This window comes from Spinacia oleracea, chromosome 3 (assembly GCF_020520425.1).
Source record: "Spinacia oleracea cultivar Varoflay chromosome 3, BTI_SOV_V1, whole genome shotgun sequence".
NCBI lineage: Eukaryota > Viridiplantae > Streptophyta > Magnoliopsida > Caryophyllales > Amaranthaceae > Spinacia > Spinacia oleracea.
In genome coordinates this window covers 36,144,932-36,167,821 of record NC_079489.1, presented here as the reverse complement: position 1 = coordinate 36,167,821, position 22,890 = coordinate 36,144,932, and the positions used below count along the sequence as shown (strand labels likewise).

General features: G+C 35.1%; 1 protein-coding gene across 1 annotated transcript; it reads right to left on the bottom strand.

Moving 5' to 3' along the window:
- Nucleotides 1-10,117: 10,117 nt before the first annotated feature.
- On the bottom strand, nucleotides 10,118-13,151 carry LOC130468944 (uncharacterized). The gene is made up of 2 exons (XM_056837993.1): nucleotides 12,483-13,151; nucleotides 10,118-10,285 (listed from the first exon to the last, which is right to left on the bottom strand). Exon 1 carries the CDS (start codon nucleotides 13,138-13,140, stop codon nucleotides 12,514-12,516), a length of 627 nt encoding a protein of 208 aa, XP_056693971.1. The 5' UTR covers nucleotides 13,141-13,151; the 3' UTR covers nucleotides 10,118-10,285; nucleotides 12,483-12,513.
- Between the last annotated feature and the right edge of the window lie 9,739 nt (nucleotides 13,152-22,890).

Here is a 22,890-nt window from a genome sequence, read left to right as displayed (position 1 = left end):
TGGCAAAAAAAAAGCGTCAATATGTGCCGTGTTTTTTTTGTAGTGGTTGCATTAGAGTTGACACCACCAAGTTCGGTGAGGAAGGAGATATTGTTATTAGGGAGGATTTCACCATTGAGCTTAGCAAACGGGACTTGCGCACTAACAACAGACTTGGTTACAATACAAGTGATTGCTTTGGCGGTAGGATTAGATCCTCCTAGGATGTCATGCATGAAAAATATTAAATCACGGTGTTTTGTTGTATAAGGCTAGTATATTATAAGATTGTTTTGTTTACTTTTAAATTTCTTTTATTTACTTTGGAGTTTCTTGTATTTACTTTTGAGTTTTTTAAAAATTACCATTAGAGATAACCTATGTAGGGATCGAACCTACATCCCCTATGCATCTGCATAGTGCTCTACCATTTGAGCTAATAGGTTTAAGCACATCTATTAACAAAATACCCTACCAACTAGAACCTGCTCATATACTGTTTACTTTTGGATAATTTCTATTTACCTTTTCCAGTTTTTGCTTTACTTTGGAGTCAGATAACTAAAAATTAAGATACATGAAAGTGAAATATGATAACCAAGCTCTACACATGCAATTTCTCTAAACCAAACACAACTCCTTCAAGACTCAAACCAGTAGACAAGATTACCCAATTTAGATCGGTCTGCAACACCAAAACATCACAGATCGGCATGAACACTGTCAGTCCACAATGCATCCCAACCTAAAGAAATGCCATTTATGGCAAACGCTTATATAATTTCTCTTTCTTGCACTTCATTCTACTGGAACTCAACCATACTTTAAGGTCCTGGATCTTCTGTATAGTGCGAAGATTCAGAAATTACAGGCTGATCTATGCCCACTCATCTACAAAGATTTTTCTTACACTGAACAGAAAAGAGTAGAAGCAGGCAGAGCAACAATCACAAAACGTTACATCCGTCTATCAACATTTTTCAAGTTATATAGTTTACTTTTAGAGAAATTTAGTTTACTTTTGCACAAGTTTAGTTTAAAAAATTCCTTTTTGCTTCCTCCTATTTCTGCTTATCTTATACCACCCGTTATTTGCAGTAAATAATGTCACTCAACATTCTATAAAAGCACTGAAATTCACTAAAAAAATCGACTTAATAGCTCAAAAAACAGACACATAGTTAAATAACTATTATATAAGCAGAACCAGTATTGATAATAGAAGAAGAAACATAAAAAAATGTATAAAACATCTGATTTACTTTAAACAAAACAACATCTACATTCAAGTGGAATCAATCTACCCCAATATTTCAGTGTACTTTAAAATTGAATCAAGGGTTTTATGAATTCCCAACTTGTTTCAGATTAATTGATTTACTTTTACCAGATTTCAATCTACTTTTTAAAATAAGAGGGAAAAAACTATGAGAAACTCCACATCAGACAACCTACATACTTGATGAAGAGAGAAGGAGTAATATATGATAACAGACTTGTCCTGACTCAAAAAGAGGTCGTTGGTCGGACAATGGCAGCAAAATTGAAGCATTGGACAGAATGATCACTGAAACAATAGAATTCGTCTAATTCTATAGAGACTTAGTTTAGTCTAGAAGGGAATGCGTTTGCTTTTGCTCATTTTTAGTTACTTTTAGTTACCATCCACACAAAAAGCAACAACACAAGCAAAAAGAGATAGCAGCAAAGCACAACAAAATGTAAGTACAAGTGGGAAACCCATCCACACAAAACACAACAAACACTAACAAAAGGCTTTATCATCTGGAGGTTTAGTTTACTTCAAGAAAGATTAAGTTTGCTTTTGTTAAATTTTATTTAGTTTAATACATTTTTAATCTAGCTAATTGATTCACAGAGCGATCACAACACCCTAACCCCCTAAACGGACTGCACACTTAACAAGTTGTTTAAACTATCTATTTAGATCAGTTTATGTGCTTAAACTGCACATAAACTATAGGGATTTTTGGCCTGCTTATGGTGTAAACGTAGTATGTATTGCAGCTCAACATTCAAAATATGATGTTTCTATCTGTTTGACCATATGTAAAACATGTTGCGTTTGTCTTTTTGGAATATCAGTGGGACAACAAGATTCACCGTTTAAGCATGCACCTGCGAAAATCACGAGTGCCAGACAGTCTGAATGGAGAAGAATAAAGCAAGAATTAATTTCTAAATGTTAAAATTAGCAATGAAAATTGAAGTAATTAAAAACCTAAAAATCTAATTGAACTAAACTGGTAGCATTTACCTCTATATTTGAGAAATTTGGAATGGAATCACGAAATTAAACAACAATCTTGACTAATTCAACTGTGACAAATCACAGAAACATTTACTGAAAAGTTGTTCGTATCAACCTTCAAAATTAGAACAAAATTTAAGAAACAAAATTTTAACGCGTAGGCTCAAATTTAGTCCGCAATCAAAATTTAAGAAATCAAATACATGTAAATCGAAAAAAAATCGCATGTTTACCTTTAAATTTGAGAAAATTGGCAGCAAATTCACCAAATGATACAATGTAGGGTCCGATTTTGAAATCGATTTGTAGATTCGAGTCAGAAGTTAAACAACTCATAATAATTTGAAGAATTGGAGAGAGAAAATGCATATTGGAGATCGACTTTGGGAAATTGTTGACGAAATTTCGACGAACCAGAAGGAAACCGAAGAGAGAAACTATCATTTCTTGTGAGGTAGATAGAGAAAGTAACCGCGCAACCAAATTCGTGAGATTTAATCTCAGCTGTCTGTTTTTTTTAATCCAACGACTATCAAAGGTTCTTATTATAAGGTAGGTTCTCACCAGAACCTGGTCCAACGACTATATATACATATATATGTATATATATATATATATATATATATATATATATATATATATATATATATATATATATATATATATATATATATATATGACCAGGTTCCAGTGAGAACCAACCAATTTCGCCCCTTAAAATTAAAGCAAAAATCCATTCAAGTAAATCGTAACTCAAAAGCAAATAACCAAAATGTGAAACTTCTTATACTTAATTTTTTTTTAACTTTTACTGGAAAAATCACATTAATCCTTAAAAGTACAACAACTTTTGTGTAAGGCCGCCTTTTCGAAAAGACCACTTTGATTGCTTAACTAGTTGGTTTCATTACTTAACTAATTGGTTTCATTGCTTAACTAATTAGTTCTAGTACTTAAGTAATTAGTTCCGGTGCTTAACTAATTCGTTATATTGCTTAACTAATTGGTTTTATTTCTTAACTAATTGGTTAAATTGCTTAACTTATATGATACCAAGGCGGTGTTTTAATTACGACCTACAGCGACCAAGAGAATAAAACCTAGAAAATGATAGGGAGAGTTTAGGTTAATTTTATAGTAAAAGTAAATGAAAAACTAGTAACATAATGAAATTATTTTTAAAAATGAAATTTCATTTAAAGTGAGGAAACCAGAACTGGTTTGAAAAGTTGCATAATTACGAAAATGCCATTAATAACATGAGAATTATTTGGACCTTCCGATTATGATGATTTAAGGGCCAAGTTTGGTTCCTAGTTCTCATTTCAGGGTGTGGTTTTCAATGGATCATAATTATATGCTTCGTATATATTTTCGTTTTTACCATATATGGTTGAATTTTTTTTTTTGGGTGTTGAGATAAGTCTACAAGCGGTCCAAACGGGTGTGTTCGGTCCTGTTTGAGTCCGGTCCAAGCATAATCGATCCGGTCTCCAAATCTTGAAATATCAAACTTCGGTCACTGAATCAAGTGTGGACCGGTTTATTCTGGTCAGGGTTACGGCCCTAAGTGTAGCACTGTATATACATCAGTTTTTACTTCTTTTTTTTATTTTTTTTATAAGGTAAGAAAAAAGAACTTAGGTTCCCCTTCGCACAAGGGTGAAACCTAAGCGATCACTCTGAACAATATTTTCTAAGTTTGGGCTAGAGTTCGGGGTAATACACATTGGTTCAATAATAAGATGACCTACATTAGCTATCCAATCTGCTGCTCTATTTGCTTCTCGGAAGATATGCTTGATATGGGTAGAGTGAAATTGCTAAAGAAGAGTCCTGCTGTCTTGAATAATGTTTTGGAGCTTCCAAGGGGGGTTCCAGGTTCCTTTTAGCGAGTTGATCACAAGTAGGTTGTCACCTTCAATGTAGATGTCTTTGATGCCAAGACTGATGGCCTCTTGGATACCCTTATGTAGAGCAAGGGCTTCTGCCATGTAGACTTGAGAGTTCCCCAGATTAAAAGATTTGGCGATGATTGCTTTCCCATTGTTGTCTCTGATGATGATGCCACCTGCTGCTGACGAATCTTTACGTGACCCGTCGAAGTTAAGCTTGAAGGCGACAGGTGGGGGTGGGAACCACTGAACAAAGATGGGTTGCGAGGTGGTTGGTTGAGAGGTGGAAGGATGATGAGTGTTAAAATGGGTACCTCTAAGTTGATGTGAGTCAATCTGGAGTCTAAGCTCCCATTCTTTAAAGGTGTTAAGTGCTTTGAAATAGCAGCGACAAGGAGAAAGTTTGGTGTTGGAGAAAACTAAGGCATTCCTTTCCTTCCAAATAGTCCAGCATAAGGTAATGAATTTCCGGAGAGCAACTTGATTACGCCTAAGGTAGTCCAAAGTTTTGAAAAAATCAGTCATAGGGAAAGAGAAATCGAGCCAATTCCTAGTTAGCCTATGAGCCCAAATATTCTTTGAGTGTTCACAAGTGAGAAAGATGTGATCAATGTTATCACTAGCATGGTTACATCTAGGGCAGCAACTTGAAGGGATAATTTTCCTATGAAATAGAATCTCCTTAGTTGGAATACTTTTGTGACAAATTTTCCATAGATTTTTTTTTTTAATTTTGGCGCTATATTGAGTTTCCAAATCCATCTAAACTCCCATTTTCCATTAGAAACTGGGAGATCGTGGGCGAGCCAGGTTGCAGATTTAACTGAAAAATCGCCTGAGTTTGTGCATCCCCAAATAGGGTTGTCAGGAACATCATTAACAGGGATAGGAATCCCTTTAATTTTTTGCACTAACTCAGGCGAAAGGATCAAGGAAAGTTTCCCTATATCCCAATTTTTGGTATCATCAATGAACGAGTTTACTTTGAAATCTTCCATACTAGCATTGGGAGAGCTACCCGGGAGATCAAATAACGCATATTGACCAACCCAGTTATCTTTCCAAAAATTGATATGATTCCCATTTCCTACCTTCCATCTTATTCCTTTCCGTAATATTTCCCGTTGATTTAAAATGCTAATCCAAATAGGAGAATCTTTAATCTTTTTCTTAGCTGAAAAAAATTGGTGTTCTGAAGATATTTTTTCCTCATAATTTTTTCCCAGAGGTTATTGTTGTCTGTCAGGATTTTCCAGCCTAGCTTTGCAATGTAGGCTCTATTTAAGGGGTAGGTTCGCTTTAAACCTAGCCCCCCTTGGTCTTTAGGTTGACAGACTTTATTCCAAGCGATGAGAGGGAGCGCATTACCTAATCTGGATTGGTTCCAAAAGAATTGTCGATGAACACGTACTGTCCAATTGATGGCAAGTCTTCCGTGGAAGCAGAAAGGAAGAACAAATGTAGGAAGGGAGAGCTTCTAGGTTACTTTGAATTAGCGTTGTTCTACCCGCTTTGGAGAGAAAGTTGGCTTGCCAAGAATTTATACGACGTTCATTTTTTTGCATGATTCTTTGGTAGTCAGATCTTGTAGGTGTGTAATTCGAGAAGTGAGCTCCCAAATATCTACCTAGAGACCCTGATTTTGACATATTAAAAATACTAGCCAAGGAGTCTCTTTTGGAGTGGTTGATATTTTTCGAGAAGATAATAGCCGATTTATGGAAATTCACTAGTTGACCTGGGAGTTTACAGAAGTCTGTGATAACTTTTAGTAAGTTATGACAAGCGGAGTTAGTGGCTTTACATAAAAGGAGGCTATCGTCTGCAAACATTAAGCATGGGATTCTTGTAGTCTGTGGTGCAATCTTAAAACCCAGCCCCAGGCTAGGTCTAGCACTAGCATTATTAAGCATAATTATAAAAACATCCATGCATAAAATAAAAAGGTAAGGAGATAGCGGATCTCCTTGTCTTAGACCCCTAGTCGGGGTAAAAACTTCCGTGGTTGTGTTGTTGACTTTGATGGAGTACGAAACTGTAGTCACGGTCGCTTTCACCCAGTTGATCCAGGTCGTAGGAAAGCCCATTTTAGCAAGAGCTGCCCAAAGGAAATCCCATTCTATCCTATCATAGGCCTTCTCCATGTCCAGCTTAAGAGCACACCATCCAACCTTGGATTTTGATTTCTTAAACACATTAAGAATCTCCTGGACTAATAGTAGATTATCATGAATGGACCTGCCAGGGGTGAAGGCGTTTTCAAAAGGGCTTATGTGTTTTTTAAGAATAGGACTGAGTCTAGAAACTAAAATTTTAGAGATAGCTTTATAAATCGTGCTGCAGAGGCTAATTGGTTTGAAGTGGTTGGGGTTTTCTGGATTATCATTTTTGGGAATAAGAGCTATAAGAGTGTGGTTCAGGAAAGGCGGAATTTTTCCGTGAGAGAAAAAGCTCTTGATTGCCAACGTTACTTCAAGCCCGATTGTTTTCCAGTAGGTTTGAAAAAATTTAGGCCCAAACCCATCTGATCCTGGTGCCTTTAGAGGGTTCATACTAAAGAAGCTATCTTTTATTTCCTCGTCTGAGAAGGGGGCGATAAGACTTGACATCTCGGTATTAGAAATTAATTGTGGGAGAAAATCCAGATTAATGGTGCGACCGGGTTGGACGGAGGATTTAAATCTATCTTTAAAAGAGTCATAAAGAATTTTTTGAACGTTCTCTTGACCCTCTTCCCAATGGTTATCAGCATTTTTTAGTCCATAAATGTGGTTCTTCGCAGCTCTATATTTCATGAGTTGGTGGAAAAATCTAGTGTTTCTATCTCCTTGATTTAGCCAAGTTTTTTTTGCTGAGTTTTTCCATAAGTGTTGTTTTTGCAAAAGGATTCTCTCTCTTTGTTTAAGCATCCTAAGCAGGTGATTTCGCCAGATAGGGTTGAAAGGTTGGGTTATAAGCTTATCTTGTAATTCTTGGATTTTATCTGCATTAGTCTTCAGTTGCATGGTCTTGTGCGAGAACTTTCCTTTGGCCCAAAGTTTTAGATTGTCTTTTATACTGGTTAGTTTGGACCTTATTCTAAAGAATCTTGAGCCTTCTATATTGGAGTTCCATTTAGCTTTAATAATTTTAGTTGGTTCTTCCTCAAGAGTCCATGAATTTTGAAACCTAAATAATCTATTTACCATAGTAGTCTCCGAGTTTGTATCAAAGAACATTGGAGCATGATCAGAGCTAGTGAAGGTACCATATTTAACAGTTGCATTGGGGAAATTATCGGTAAAGCTTTTGCTTGCGACGGCCCGATCGAGACGTTGATACAAACCTGGGTGGGATTGGGATTTCCAGGAGAAAGATTGTTGAAAGCAAGCTATGTCTGTAGCATCTGTACGAGTTAAAAAACGTGGAAATCTTTGGCATTGTCTTTGAGTGACTGGGTTGCCCCCACATTTATCCAAAGGATGTAGGAGCTCGTTAAAGTCGCCTACCAGGATCCAGGGAATATGGACGTTTACGTAAAAGGTAGACATCAACTCCCAGAAATGATATTTATCTACGTTTTGGGCTGGGAAATAAGCCCCTGAGATTAGGATTTGCTCATTGGTTGGTTTATATAGGACGTTGAGGTGAGCGCATCTATCTACTAGAGTGTAATTTTGGAAAAAGATTGAGTCATTATTCCAACAAACCCATAGTCCACCACTATGATTGATTGGATCAATGATTATGTGTTTTTGGAAACGAAAACCTTTAATTACATTTCTACTTGTGGCATTAGATGTCATAGTCTCAAGGACAAATAAGATATCAGGCTTGAAGGTATTAATATAATGAGTTATATCACTAATAGCTTGGAGTTTTTTACCTCCTTGAATATTCCATGTGAGGATTCTCATAAGTAAAGAGTAGAAAAACACAAGGCCTTTAGCCCATAAGGTTCCATGCGGATCAAAGTCCGGTTCCAAATTACACATACCAAAACAAGTAGGGAAAAACCCAAAAAAATATAGGCCTTTAGCCCATTAAGTTCCATGCGGATCAAAATCCGGTTCCAAATTACACAAATTAAAACTAGAAGGGTTAAACCCAGAAGTATATGCACAAGAACCCAGCTGAGATGTAAGATGATTAAAAAATTTAAACCTAAACAAAGAAAACTGAACAGCACGTACCACAGAGAGGTTTGGTCTGTTCATTCTCCATAAGTGCGAAGGCATGTATTGCATTTTGTAGTGGTAAAAAACCATCCAACTGAGAGCAAAAGAAAAGACAAGTTTAGTTAGCCAAGCACAAAAAGTTGCAGTATTCTTCTTTAGGTAAAGTATAATACATAGAAATGAACAAATTATGAAGTAATGCAAGATGGGCATAGAAGAGAGATCCTCAGGTAGGAAACAAGGTTTGTTTCTTACAACATCATAGGACAAGGGCCTTAGGTCCTTAGTGAACACAACTAAAAGGTTCCAATCAAAGAGCTTCCAATCTCCCAGGTTCCTCCATTTGAGTTGGAACCAGTTAGTGATCCAAAGGAGACCCATAACCATGACCAAGGCAAGACATCTGTTCCACAGTTTAAAATAAGTGAAATAGTAGAGCCAAGGTAAACAACAATCAAAGCAGTACCAACCCAGGAAAGTAAAAGATGAAACCACAATATCATTAATATGACGATTAGGTACATTAAAGGTTTGAGGATAACTAACCACAACTACAGCAGTTACATGCCTAGCTAGCTTAGTGACTACAGGTTTACAAAAGATGTAAAAAAGGAACCTGTAGTGATACATTAAGATAGAACACAAGCTATGCATATAACTACTAAACCCTAAAGGCATAAATACCAGTAACAACTGGTCAAAAAGTGCTAAGAGAACCACCATCCAAAAAATCAACAGTAACAAGAAACAGATCATCCAGCAGAGGGTGAAGGAGAGAGATCACCATCATCTCTCTTCCTTCTCTTGGTGTTTTCAGCTTCCATGGAGGGGGAGAAGTCAGAGAACATTGGATCATTAACATCAAATCCATCACCATCATAAATTTCCAAATCCATATCAAGCTCATCATCCACCTGAACCTCCTTGACACCTTGAGGAGCAAGCTCTAAAGGGTCAAAATCAGGTAGAATATCCTCATAAGGTCGGACAACAGGAGGGTTAAGAGTAATTGTATCACCAGTAGACACCTGGAAATCCTGGAGACCCTGAAAGCTATTAGCTAAAGGGATGACAGGCAAACCAGTGTCAGGCCTTAGCTGAGGAGAAGCAACTGGTCTAGTATGAACTGGTGAGGGGTGGTGGTAGGGTTTAGCTTGGTTCTTCCTTGGGTTACCTCTAGGCTTAGCTCTCCTTCTTGGTACAACAACCAACCAATCAGAAGGGATAGCTCACTAGTAGAAAAAACCCTTATTGCAGCGGGCTTTTAGACCCCTGTTGCAGCGTACATCGTATGCTGCAACTGGGGGGCCTGCAACAAGTCTGAACTTGTTGCAGCGTACAATGTTCGCTGCAAAAAGTGATTTGTTGTAGCGGGCTTTTAGATGTACGCTGCAACAAGTGCCAAAAAATTGGCAAAATTTTGGACTTGTTGCAGCGTACATATATATGTACGCTGCAAAAGACTCAACTTTTTGCAGCGTACATTTATTTGTACGCTGCAACAAGTCTGAATTACTCAATTTTTTGCAGCGTACATTTATTTGTACGCTGCAACAAGTCTGAATTTTTGCGAAATTTTTTTCCCTTGTTGCAGCGTACAACATATATGTACGCTGCAAAAAAGCACTTTTGGCGGGAAAATTCTAATTTTGTTTAGGGATACCTAGAGTGCCTTGCACCAAATATAGAAACCTGTCAAAACAATAATAGAATAACGCAACCTGTATAACAAATATAAAAACAACAACTGGAGTTTTGTATACTATATATCCCAAAACCAAAGTGCACATATTACATTTAAATATATGTTCCAATTTCAACATAAACATACATTTTAATATAAAATTTATTCTATAACAACTAAACCAACTCGATCAAGCGCGCTAAAGCCAATAATAAATACTTGTTGGTAAAAAACTTAGCCCATTGCTCACGAACCACATCAAATTCCTCGCATAAGGCGCAATCCTCGGAGTGTAGACCTTTACAAAAACAGAAATTTAAATTAAACATTAGATTAAATACAAATTAAATATCACATTTTAACATTCAAGAAACTAATGACAATGTCCTAATAGTCTAAAATGAGTCCTTAGGTTCTTTAGTTCAAAGTTGGGAGCGAAAATGTCATTTTAGCCTAAATATGACCTATAACGACCCAATGAGCCTATAGGTGCATAAATAGATTGGAACGAGTCTTAGATCGTTAAAATTATGCATATTAAACATGTAATAAGTTTTAAATGAGTCCTTAGGTTCTTTATTTTAAAGTTGGGAGCGAAAATGCCTTATTTTAGCCTAGATATGACCTATAACGATCAAACAAGCATTAAATGGGTATAAGTAGATTAGAATAAGTCCTAGAAACTCAAAACTAAGCTTATTAATCATATAATAATTTAAAAATGAGTCCTTAGGTTCTTAAGTTCAAAGTTGGGAGCGAAAATGTCATTTTAGCCTAAATATGACCTAAAACGACACAATGAGCCTTAAATATGCATAAATGGATTGGAACGAGTCTTATAAAGTTAAAATTATGCATATTAAACATGTATTAAGTTTAAAATGCGTGCTTAGGTTCTTTATTTTAAAGTTAGGAGCGAAAATGCCTCATTTTAGCCTAAATATGACCTATAACTATCAAACAAGCATTAAATGTGCATAAACAGATTAGAATAAGTCTTAGAAACTTAAACTAAGCATATTTATCATATAATAAGTTTAAAATGAGTCATTAGGTTCTTAAGTTCAAAGTTGGGAGCGAAAATGTCATTTTAGCCTAAATATGACCTATAACGACACAATGAGCCTTAAATGTGCATAAATGGATAGGAATGAGTACTAGAAAGTTAAAAATAAGCATATAAAACATTTAGTAAGTTTAAAATGAGTCCTTAGGTTCTTTGGTTCATAGTTGGGAGCGAAAATGTCATTTTAGCCTAAATATGACCTATAACGACCAAACAAGCCTTAAATGTGTATAAGTAGTTAGAATAAGTCTTAGAAACTTAAAACTAAGCATATTAATCATGTAATAAGTTTAAAATGAGTCCTTAGGTTCTTTAGTTCAAAGTTAGGAGCGCAAATGCCTCATTTTAGCCTAAATATGACCTATAACGATAAAACAAACATTAAATGTGCATAAATAGATTAGAATAAGTCTTAGAAACTTAAACTAAGCATATTTATCATATAATAAGTTTAAAATGAGTCATTAGGTTCTTAAGTTCAAAGTTGGGAGCGAAAATGTCATTTTAGCCTAAATATGACCTATAACGACACAATGAGCCTTAAATGTGCATAAATGGATTGGAATAAGTCCTAGAAAGTTAAAACTAGAATATAAAACATTTAGTAGGTTTAAAATGAGTCCTTAGGTTCTTTAGTTCATAGTTGGGAGCGAAAATGTCATTTTAGCCTAAATATGACCTACAACGACCTAATGAGCCTTAAAGGTGCATAAATAGATTGGAACGAGTCTTATAAAGTTAAAATTATGCATATTAAACATGTATTAAGTTTAAAATGAGTGTTTAGGTTCTTTATTTTAAAGTTAGGAGCGAAAATGCCTCATTTTAGCCTAAATATGACCTATAACTATCAAACAAGCATTAAATGTGCATAAACAGATTAGAATAAGTCTTAGAAACTTAAAACTAAACATATTAATCATATAATAAGTTTAAAATGAGTCATTAGGTTCTTAAGTTCAAAGTTGGGAGCGAAAATGGCACTTTAGCCTAAATATGACCTATAACGACACAATGAGCCTTAAATATGCATAAATGGATTGGAATGAGTTCTAGAAAGTCAAAACTAAGCATATAAAGCATATTTTAAAGTTGAGATCGAAAATGCCTTATTTTATCCTAAAATCCACTGACACTTCAAATCCACTGGAAACAGAACAAACATATGGACATTTTGATCCGGTAATAATCTTTTTATCACAAACATATGGCAGATAGTTCCTATTGAAGCCATTAACAAACAGGAACAGAATTTAATGCAACCAAGATTCTGAATGGCAACAATAGAAACACAAACATAACCGTACGTTTCCAAGCACCAGATAATACAAATAAATCACCAATGACACGTTCAAATAGGAGCAACCACCCAAATTTCAGAGAGGAAGAAGGAAAATAGAAAAATAAAACTTTAAGAGAAGTCACTCACCCCGAATGTGACTGTTTGTCGAAAGTAACAATCATACTAGACCACAATGCAAGGAGCCTAACTCCACAATGCGCCTCAACTTGTCCTTGTACTCACCAATCACCATTTCTGCTGTCGTAGCCTCCTCTTCGTCAACAGAAAGTACACTCTCAGCCATGCGCAACTTTTCCTCTAAATTGCGAAGTTCTTCCTCTCTAATAACAATCTCTCTCTTGTACTCTTCCACAAGTGCTTTTGTACACTGAATCTTGAATTTCCGTTCAGTTTGAGTCTTTCTCAATTCGGATGATGGCCCAAGCATAGGGATAGCTTTCTTTGCTTCGTAAATCTCAACGAGCCTTTCTTTGAGCCATCCAACTTCTATACATGCTCCTTCAATATCACTAAGGCCAGCTACCATCTTTTCAAGCTCACTCGTAGTGATGAATGCAATACTAGTCTTCTTCAAAGTTTGAACAATGTCACATACATGTTGTATGAACAGAGAACGAACTGATGGTGTTTTGAAATTGCAGTTATCAGCAATATCCCCATGCTTGGAAAGAATAGAGCCGAGGAGGCCCGAGTCTTCAGATTTTACCTTATAACCCCCAACGAAGACATGACTGCTATCACATACAGAGTTCACAATGTCATCATCATCATCATCAACAGCCATCTGTTGAGCCAGCTCCGTTAGAGTTAAGCTTGTGGTCTTTGTGGATGATTGGTCTTTATGATTGTTCATTGCAAAGATTGTATCTTCTATGCTGTTGGTATCATCTATTTCCATATCTATATCAGCATCTCCCTGTGATATATTCTCGACAGTTTGCAAATTGACAGCATCACCAGGAGTTCCTTCTCTTTCTACAGCAGACTGCATTTTCAGCTTCACTGCTTCTGAATGCTGAAATATAAGGGATATAAGTTCCATATTAGCAACAAAAGTTCATACAGGAAATTATTTAATGTATTCTCCATATTTCATATTCAGGGTAAAGTAACAGCAACATAGACATAGACATTACTGCTTAAATGCGGCAATTAAAATGTAACTTGCTGCAAACCTAGAAAAATGCAGCAAATAAGGCGAGGGAATTCAAATTATTCTGCTAGTGTAGGAAATCTTCTTAAACACCTGAATCATACCTGTACAGCAGACAACGGGATATCAGGTTGAGCGGCATCTGAACCAGAAAGATATTTGCCTTGTAAATTGTTCTGAATGAAGCTTGTGTTTTCTCCAATGTTTGGACTTAACCCTTGAGTCACTTCCACTATCAGATTCTCGAAATTTCCGGTTTCTAAATCCTTCTTTGGCATCCTTGTTCTCCGTCTTTTAGGAGAGTGTGTAACCGCGTTCTGACAATGATGCTTTAATACATCAGAAAAGAGGAGCCTAGCTCCTGAATTTGTCGATTGTGGTATAACAGTTTCCTATTCAATGGATGCACAAAGATGAGTGAAACTATTTCATTCAAAATTCTGCAGGCAAAGAGGTTGGAACATCTCATCTCCTAATTGAAAGTGAAACTGGTACAGGGCATATGGATATACATAAATTAAAAACAAACCATTCTCAGTTCATACAACTAAATGGCAGATGATTAATATTTACCCGAGCTCAAGGACTTCAAAAGCATGTTAAGATACTCAGAAGAGTCGGAACATTAAACTTGTTAATTATATACCAATATAGCAACATACAAAGAAGTCAACAACTCACACAAACTATACTCAAACACAATCACCTTCTTATAATCTTGTAGAGCCCTCATTTGACCACTCAAAACTTCTCCATCATTTCACAAGCGTAAACAACAAAAACATCCAAAATTCCAATACTATTCTTAAACTAAACCCTAAATATCCAACATTTCGCACAAATCAAGATTTTGTATGAAGTAATGAATGATTAAAAACCCATAAACATCATTTGAACAAACCCTAAGAAACCCATAAATCATCGAACTCAAAACTATGTGATTTTTTCAATCATAAACCTAAAATTGAACCCTAATCTGAAAACGAAAATCAAAAACTAAAATTGAACCCTAATCTGAAAACGAAAATAAAAAACGAAAATAGAAATTGAACACACCATACCGAAACCGCCGGAACCACGACGCCGAGCAACCACCGGAACCACGACGCGACGGGGAGATGCTGAACCCCCGGCCGACCAAGAATATATCTTTCAGTGACAGGCCGCGCGAGAATTGAACGGGATGGGGGAGATGAGGCGAGAACACCACACACCGGCGAAGACAGCGACGCAGGGCTGAGCAACGCTTGGGTTCGACGGCGACGCAGGGCTGAGTTCGACGGCTTCTTGGATATTTGTTTAAGGGAAAAAGCTTGGAGCTAGAAGAGAAGGAACAACGTACGTTTGAGCCCGCTCGTTTGAGCGCGGTTTGTTGCAACCTAGGAAAGTAAAAAATTTTGAAACGCGGACTTGTTGCAGCGGGCAATAACATGTACGCTGCAATAAAGTCGGGTTGTTGCTGCGGGCTTTTATTTTGTACGCTGCAACAAACACATTTGCTGCGAACAACTAAAATGTACGCTGCGATAACCCTTTAAAGGGTTTGACCCGCGTTGACCGACTGGTTGTTGAAGCGTATTTATACATGTACGCTGCAACAAGGGGGCTGCAACAGGGGTTTTTTCTACTAGTGGCTTGCCCCCCACTTTCACCAGTCACCCCATAGTGAACTTGGCCTCATCCAGCTGGGCCACCACCAACTCAAGGCAAGGTGGAGGTATTTTTGGACAGGAATTCAAAAAGTGCTTAGGATCACCACATAAAGGACACACTTCCCAGACACCTTCATAAGAAAGAAAGTACTTCTGGATGTCATAGCCAAAGTTCAAAGTTATAGACCTAGGGACAGGCTTGGTAATGTCAAGGTTAAGGCACACTCTAGCAAACTGACCCTTCTCAGCATTCTCAGAAGTGAACTTATCTAGCTTAATGGGCTGACCAACACAACTAGCAATTTGGGTGATATAGTGCCAAGTCCAATACTCAGTGGGAAGAAAAGGAATTTTTACCCATTGATCAACATGAGTAATGGAGTTGAACTGGGCTTTAAAAGAGGCTCTCCAGGAAATCAACACAAAATTCAGCCCTTGCACAAACCAGGGTCTATTCTCCCACACCTCATCCTTGTCCAAAGGATTAGAAAATTTGATGAGAAATCACCCATTCCCAATGAATCTAAAGGACACCTCCCCCCTCAAAAAACTCCAGTCTCTCTTCATTCTAGCAATAACAGCAGCCTGAGGAACAAATTCACCCCACACTTTACCAAACAGACAGGTGGCTTCCATAAGCTTAATTTGCCCATGCTCAAGTTTTGGGGCATCTAAGGTGATGGTGGCATTATTCGAACCAGGAACCTGTGGTGGAGAATTGTGTGAACTGTCCTTAGATGAGGTATTGGGATCAATATCAGAACTGCTACCTCCCAGGAGAAAAGAGCTATGGGAGGCATGACTGAAGAAGCTGATAGAACCTGGATTATTAGGTAAGCTGGCAAGTTTAGATTCACTGGAAATTGCAGGAGGGATCTTCTTAAGAAGTGAAGCATAGCTAGACTCTGTAGGATTGGTTGACATTAAAACACTAAGACTAAACAGATTAATGAGAATTAGCACTAGGAGGCAGAACTTAGACTTAAACCACACTAGACGAAGAAGGAAGGCAACAAGAGATTGGAGAAGATTGGTGTGAGGAGAGAAATTGTACCCACATAATTGGACAGTATTTATAGACGTGTCTAGGAGACTTAAGGAGATCAAAGGTCACACAGCAAAGGCATCTTACACAATTCATATACACAGAAAGATCTAGAAAAACACAATTAAATTGCATCAAAAAAGTAATCATCACCCAGCTTAAAACGAAACACAAAACAACAACTTGTATGCATGGAAACAAAGCGAAAACAAGCAATAAATGACAGAAAATAATCAAAAAGGCAAGGAAAAGCTTAGAGAAAAACTTCCTTGAGGAGATTTTCGAAAACAGGCGAGATCTTGCAACCTCTGCATTTGGATAATCGCTTCTATAGGTCCAAACAGGGCGGTGGGCTTGCATTAGTGGAGTAAATATTTTAATTAACCCACCTAAACCATCATTACTGTTGTAGAACCCAAGATCTGGTGACTCAGCAAAGATCTCCACCCTTGGATCAACGGTGCCTTGTTGATGAAGCCAAGATGAAGATCGAAAAAGTGAGATCTGACCTCGATACCAACGAGGTACCAATCCACAACCAAAGAAGCCATAATTACCCCTATTAAGGCTTGGTCTAGAGATTTTGAGGGGAATCTCTTTCTGGAAATGGGACAAGGAGGAAGACGAACGATTTTGCAAGGCAAAATCAAGATCAGTAGTTGGTTTGAACTTAGGTAGGGGGCTAGACCCAATTAGGGTTTTCACTCTCTCTCTAGAAAACTTAGGGTCTGTTTGGCAACACTAGCTAAAATTGAGCTGAAACTGATAAGGTAGCTGAAACTGATAAGTTAGCACCTGAAGCTGATAAGGTACTGAAACTGATAAGGTATCTGTTTGTGTTACATGTTTGGTAGAACTAGTTTCTTAAGTACCTGAAATTTTGACTGATTTAATTAGCATTCTATATACAAAGTATATATTTTAACATTTATAACTATTTTCTTTATAAGAATAATGCAATTGCTAACGAGAGTCCCCGGACGCCTGTTAAGAAAATATTCTTTTATTTTTTGCCTTGTTTATCAACAAACTAATTCAATCAGTTTATTTTTGTCGTATATATATACAGATTATGATTTTAAAAATGTCGCTATATAATAATTCTAATAAGATGTGTATATATGCTAACTAGTACTCCCTCCATTCCTTTTTTATCTTCCTGTTTCTATAAATGTCGTTCCTATTTAATCTTCCTGTTATGACTTTTTACCATAAATTTCTCCACCATCCCTTATTTAATTCATTCACATTTCCCCATTCACCCACCCAACCCCACTTTTTATGATTTTTTATTACTTTAATAAAAAATATCTTCTCTCTCTTTCATTTCTTTATTACTTTTCTTCATTTATTTATTATTTTCACTTACACCCAATCATTACTCTTACACTCAATCATTACAAGATTCTATTTTCTTATTTTCCACCCCAAACACCAAATAGAAAGATCATTTAGGAATTGAGGGAGTAGTAAACTTTTATTTTTGAAACTTTTTTTTTTACCTAATACTACATACAATCTACAATATGAAAGAGAATAAAATGAAGGATCTGAGTTATATACTTATATGTGAGGGAGTATTGTGGATACGGGTTACATTATTGGCTAAAAACAGGGACATGTGGAACCTAAAGGATAAACATGCAGATTAATACCCATCAAATGATTAATTGTTGCTACAACATTTCATTCGTAAACATAATTTCAGCCGCTGAAATCCAGACGTTAGTCTGGATTACGTTTCAAAATCAGTCGATTTTTCTACCTTATATTTTATTTCAGCTACCTACCAAACACTTCTAATCATTTAAGGTAACTTATTATATTAGCACCTAATCATTTAAGGTGACTGAAAGTGTTTATCAAACAGAGCCTAAGCCTCTCATGTTTCTTTCTCTTTCACTCTCATCTTTTTTTTTATCTATACTAGTTGTTGTATCGTGCGCTAGCGCGCACGATACCCCAAGGTATACAAATATATTTTGCAGAAATGTTATGTAAAGACCGACATTTGCAAATTTACGTTAAATGCTAGAAAGCAATGCTAAAGTTCTATTTGTATGTAATTAATAATATGAAATTATACATACGTCTACAATATTTATGTCATTGATATTGTAGCGTTCCACAAGCAACATTGATAGGAGAGACGACGGGGCGGAGGAAAGTTAGATTAGAAAGAGTGACGGGAGAAATTCGATGGAATGGATTATTGTGTAGCCAACAAAAGGATGAAGAAAAGGCAAAAGAGAAAAAAAGGAGACAAATGGTAGCAAGATGACAAGGGTATAATTGTCCCCACACTATTGATAAGAATAAGACAAAAAAAATTGAAGGCACAAAATAGGGGTAAAACTAGTATAGTACCCGTGCGATGCACGATTTATGATATGAATATTAAATTTGCATATCAAAACTATAGCTATAGACAATTATCATAAAAATAGAGCTTATAAATAATCTTCTTATTAAGAATAATGATGAATACATTTGTTACTGCCCCATTCCGTATCTTATTTATTTAACTAATTAAAAACAAAATAAAATAAGGGTACATAGATAAATTTACGTTCTTCCTTTCATATCCCATGTCAAACATAAATTTGTTATCATCAGCTTTTTACTTCCATAAGCATACCTACTTAATACTCCTCTATCATCTACATCATGACCCAATCATTTAACACATATCCGATACCCCACCACGTTAGGTACGATACTCATCCCCATCCTATTCCCCGCCTCGAGGGCGGAAAAAAAAATTAACCCCGGTTCATCACCCGTCCGTGTATCCACACCCGCCTCAAACCAATCCCTAAACGACTGGACCCGACATCATTTTTTGATAAGAGGGTTTTGAATTTTAAAACTCTATGAGTATAATTGGGTTATCTGATTACATTATACTTTGGACACGTATAGGTTATAGATATTCTCCTAATTAAAATTAATGATAGATAAATTTGTTATTTCCCCATTTAGTGTCTTATTTATTAAAAGAAAAAAAAACAAATACAGATACATAGAAAAAATTATTTCATCCCCACTAATCACATGTGTCAAACCTAGTCCTAGACGGCTTGACCCGACATTATTTTTTGTTAAGAGAGATCTGAATTTAAAACTATATTCACAATTTGGTTGTCTGATATGATTACACTATAATTTGGACAAATATACCTTATAGATATTCTCCTAATTAAAATTAATGAGGGATAACTTTGTTATTTCCTCATTCCGTGTCTAAAATTCTCATCCCTATCCCTGTCTCCCACGATAGAAAATGTACTCACCCCTCACAATCTCTTTCTTAAAGGGTAAAAGATATAACTAATCCCCGATCTATCACTACCCGTGTATCCACGTACAACACACTCGCCTAAAAGCTAACCCTGGACTCAACCTCTTTTTATTTTTTGGTAATAGAGTTTTGAATTTTAAAATTATATTACAGAGTCTTGTACCATTCCAATGTCTTATTAGAATAATGGAGTAGTAAACAAAACATTATAACATGTACTCTCTCCGTCAAAATTTAATCATTTCAATGGTCTTTTTATGGAGTTTTATGCGATAAGTTATTGTAAGCTTATATATTTTAATTTAATAGAAAATAGGTATCCTAAGAGATAGTGGATTATTTTATTTTAGATCGAATCAAGTATAAGAGAGGCAAATCAGAGAGCGACATAGCTCCACATCGATTTCGTTATCCGAAATTGCGGGAAATTTTTTTTCATTAAATTGCAATGTAAAATAAAGACAAATATATTACCCATCAAATGATCAAAGACAGAGAGGCTTAAAATATAAAATGAAACTAAAAATCTCTTACATTGTTTAGATTAAGGAACTATTGAATAAAAGGAATATTTCCATTGGCCAAGTATATTATAAGTCTACAAATTTTCCAAGAAATTGTTGATAGAAAAAATATATTGCATGCGAAGTATTGTAATTATGATACAATATTAGTTTCTTTAATATGCCAAGAAATATTCGATAGAAATATTATATTGCATATCCTAATTACTTATTAGGGTACAATATCATTTTATTTTCTATAATTAAGATTCTGGTACTATTTTACGGCAAATGATAAATTCAAGGAAGAAATTCACTTTTTTCAAGAAAATCACTTTTTCCTTGGATTTATTACCCTCCTTTTGATTTTCTCTCTTTTAGTATAATATATAGATAGATATCTCAAAATATTTGTGAAAATATTCTATGATATTAAAATAATGAAGTAGGTATTACTTATTTATAATATTTGACTGTCAAATTAATATTCTCACAAATTTTACTATTACACGGCAAGCTTAAGATTCAACTATCTGTAAGTACGTAATTGTCTATTTTAATTCACCTATTTTTTAAGTTTTTGTCTTCAAAATATGCAAAATTTGTTAATATAGTACGTACCTGTCATACAATATCATTATAAATATTCTTTTTGGGATTAATAATCAAGATTTTAACTACAATTAAAAGATTGTTAATACATATCCATATATAGTTGTCATCCCAAAGAGGTTTTCAACCGGATTGTGAGTGTAAGTAAAAGATATGGATATTCGGTATGATAGGACAATTTTTTTGAATTGGCAATCACTTAAGACATTAATTATTAGAATTAAAAAAAAAAAAAATACACGGGGACACTTCTCAGCGTCAGACTGAGTGTCATGTATTTTAGTAGAGTATATAAATATATAAATATAGATTGATGGATAAGTTGTTTGATATACCTTGGAAAAAGAGTCACTTTAACAAATAGTGATGGAGGAGGTAACAATTTTGTTACCATAAAGTTGAGAGGTAAGAAATGGTGGTAGTGGATACCATTAAAAAAGGGATTGTGTTATCATAGCTCTCATACCAAACATTAGGTAATAAAAATAGTTAAATGTTTTTATTTTCATCCTTCAGAAATAATATACCAAACATGCTCTAATTTTGTTTGAAAAGAGACAATATATAGGGGGGTAATGGAAAGAATCCTCCATATCACCATAGTATTTTATTTTTTATATTTATAACAGAGGTAAATCAGAGAGCGACATTTTATGTGCTACACATTGATTTCCTCTCTTTAGTAATATATAAATGAAAAAATATATGCAACATTGTAATCAATTAAGTAATCGCCGATTATATGTGGTTAATTGTTGAGGTTTTGCTTGAGATAGTTAATGAAATATTAGAACTTCAGGACTTAATTTTTAAAATTGGTTTCAAGATCTTATTGGTTGATTCTAATTTATAATGAATTTTGATTTAGTGGTTTTACATGCGAGTTACTGTCTCTAGGATTTGAAAATCTGTATCTTTTTTGAAAATTATTTTATGTATAACTGAACTTTGATTTGCAATTAGTATTTGTGAAGCTCCTTGTACTTTACAGGTTGGAAGTAGGTTTTGAAATGTATCATACATGGAACATAGCTTAGTTGGTCTTTCAATTATACGTATTTTCTTATGAATATTTTATGGGTAAATATATGAATATTGTTAGACATAATACATGAATATTTTAGGATAATTGTTGTTCACGGAAACTTGAAGATATATAATTGAAATCAATTATATTTGCCGTGCATATTTTCCTTAAATAAGACAAACTAATTTTGAATAAAAATATTAATTATTATTTTAAGAGAGGCAAATCATGTAGTGACATTTGTCATCACCACATCGATTTCCTCTCTTTTAGTATATTATATAGATTATATAGATAGATATAGATAGTAAGTGCACTATTGGGTGAATAGTAAAAGAAGTTCAAGGCTTTATAAGTGTTAGGATTTGTAACTTTTATCAGTTTTTACTTGTACACACAAAATTGTTGCATATACATATTTCTTTTTTTCTTTTTTGGTAATTAGAAAATTTGTATTTACCTGCAAATTGGAAAATCTCAATAGAAAGAAGGGAAAGTCGTGAACTCGTGATTGCCCCAAATTCCCTATTTACACTAATATAAACCTGGTCCACAATAACTTAGCATGGACCAGGGCAACGGAGTAATTTGTATGGGCAACATGTGTAACTGTCACGTGACAGTTATTTTGTGATTTTAAATAGTAACTATATGCGTATTACAGTAACTATGTGTTTTAAAGAGTTACTATGTGTTTTAAAGAGTTTCAATGCGATATGTGTCTAGCCCACTTTAAATACGTTTTAAACTTTTTTATTTTTCAAAATTTCAGATCTACATTCTGTTCATTTCTCTTTCATTTCTCTCTCTTCATTTTCTCTCTCTTCATTTTCTATCTATGCTTTACAAAATTTAGCTCAAATTTCTAGGTTTTTTTCGATTTTCTTCGTAATTATCTTATAATTCTTACAATTGGATCTATTAGATGAGGAAAAATTGGAGGAAGTAGTAGATCAAGAAGGAGGTTCGTCGTTGCCGAAATCGAATCGAAGAATTTGCGCTCGCCTACAAATCTTCGCAAGAATTTTTAGAGATCACATCTCGGTTTGTTGTTTTTTAAAGAATTTTAAGTCTATTTTTATTTAAAATTGAAAATATTTGTTGTTTTGGAGAAATTAATGTTTGTGTTTTACCGAAATATCGTTTTTACTTCGCGAATTCGATTAGTGACTTCACGATTTTAAATAGTAACTATATGAGTAATACAGTAACTATATGGTTTAAAGAGGTACTATGTGATT

Bases quoted from the DNA above. Each gene is read 5' to 3' on its own strand.
- LOC130468944 (XM_056837993.1), bottom strand. From the start codon at position 13,140: ATGGCTGTTGATGATGATGATGATGACATTGTGAACTCTGTATGTGAT.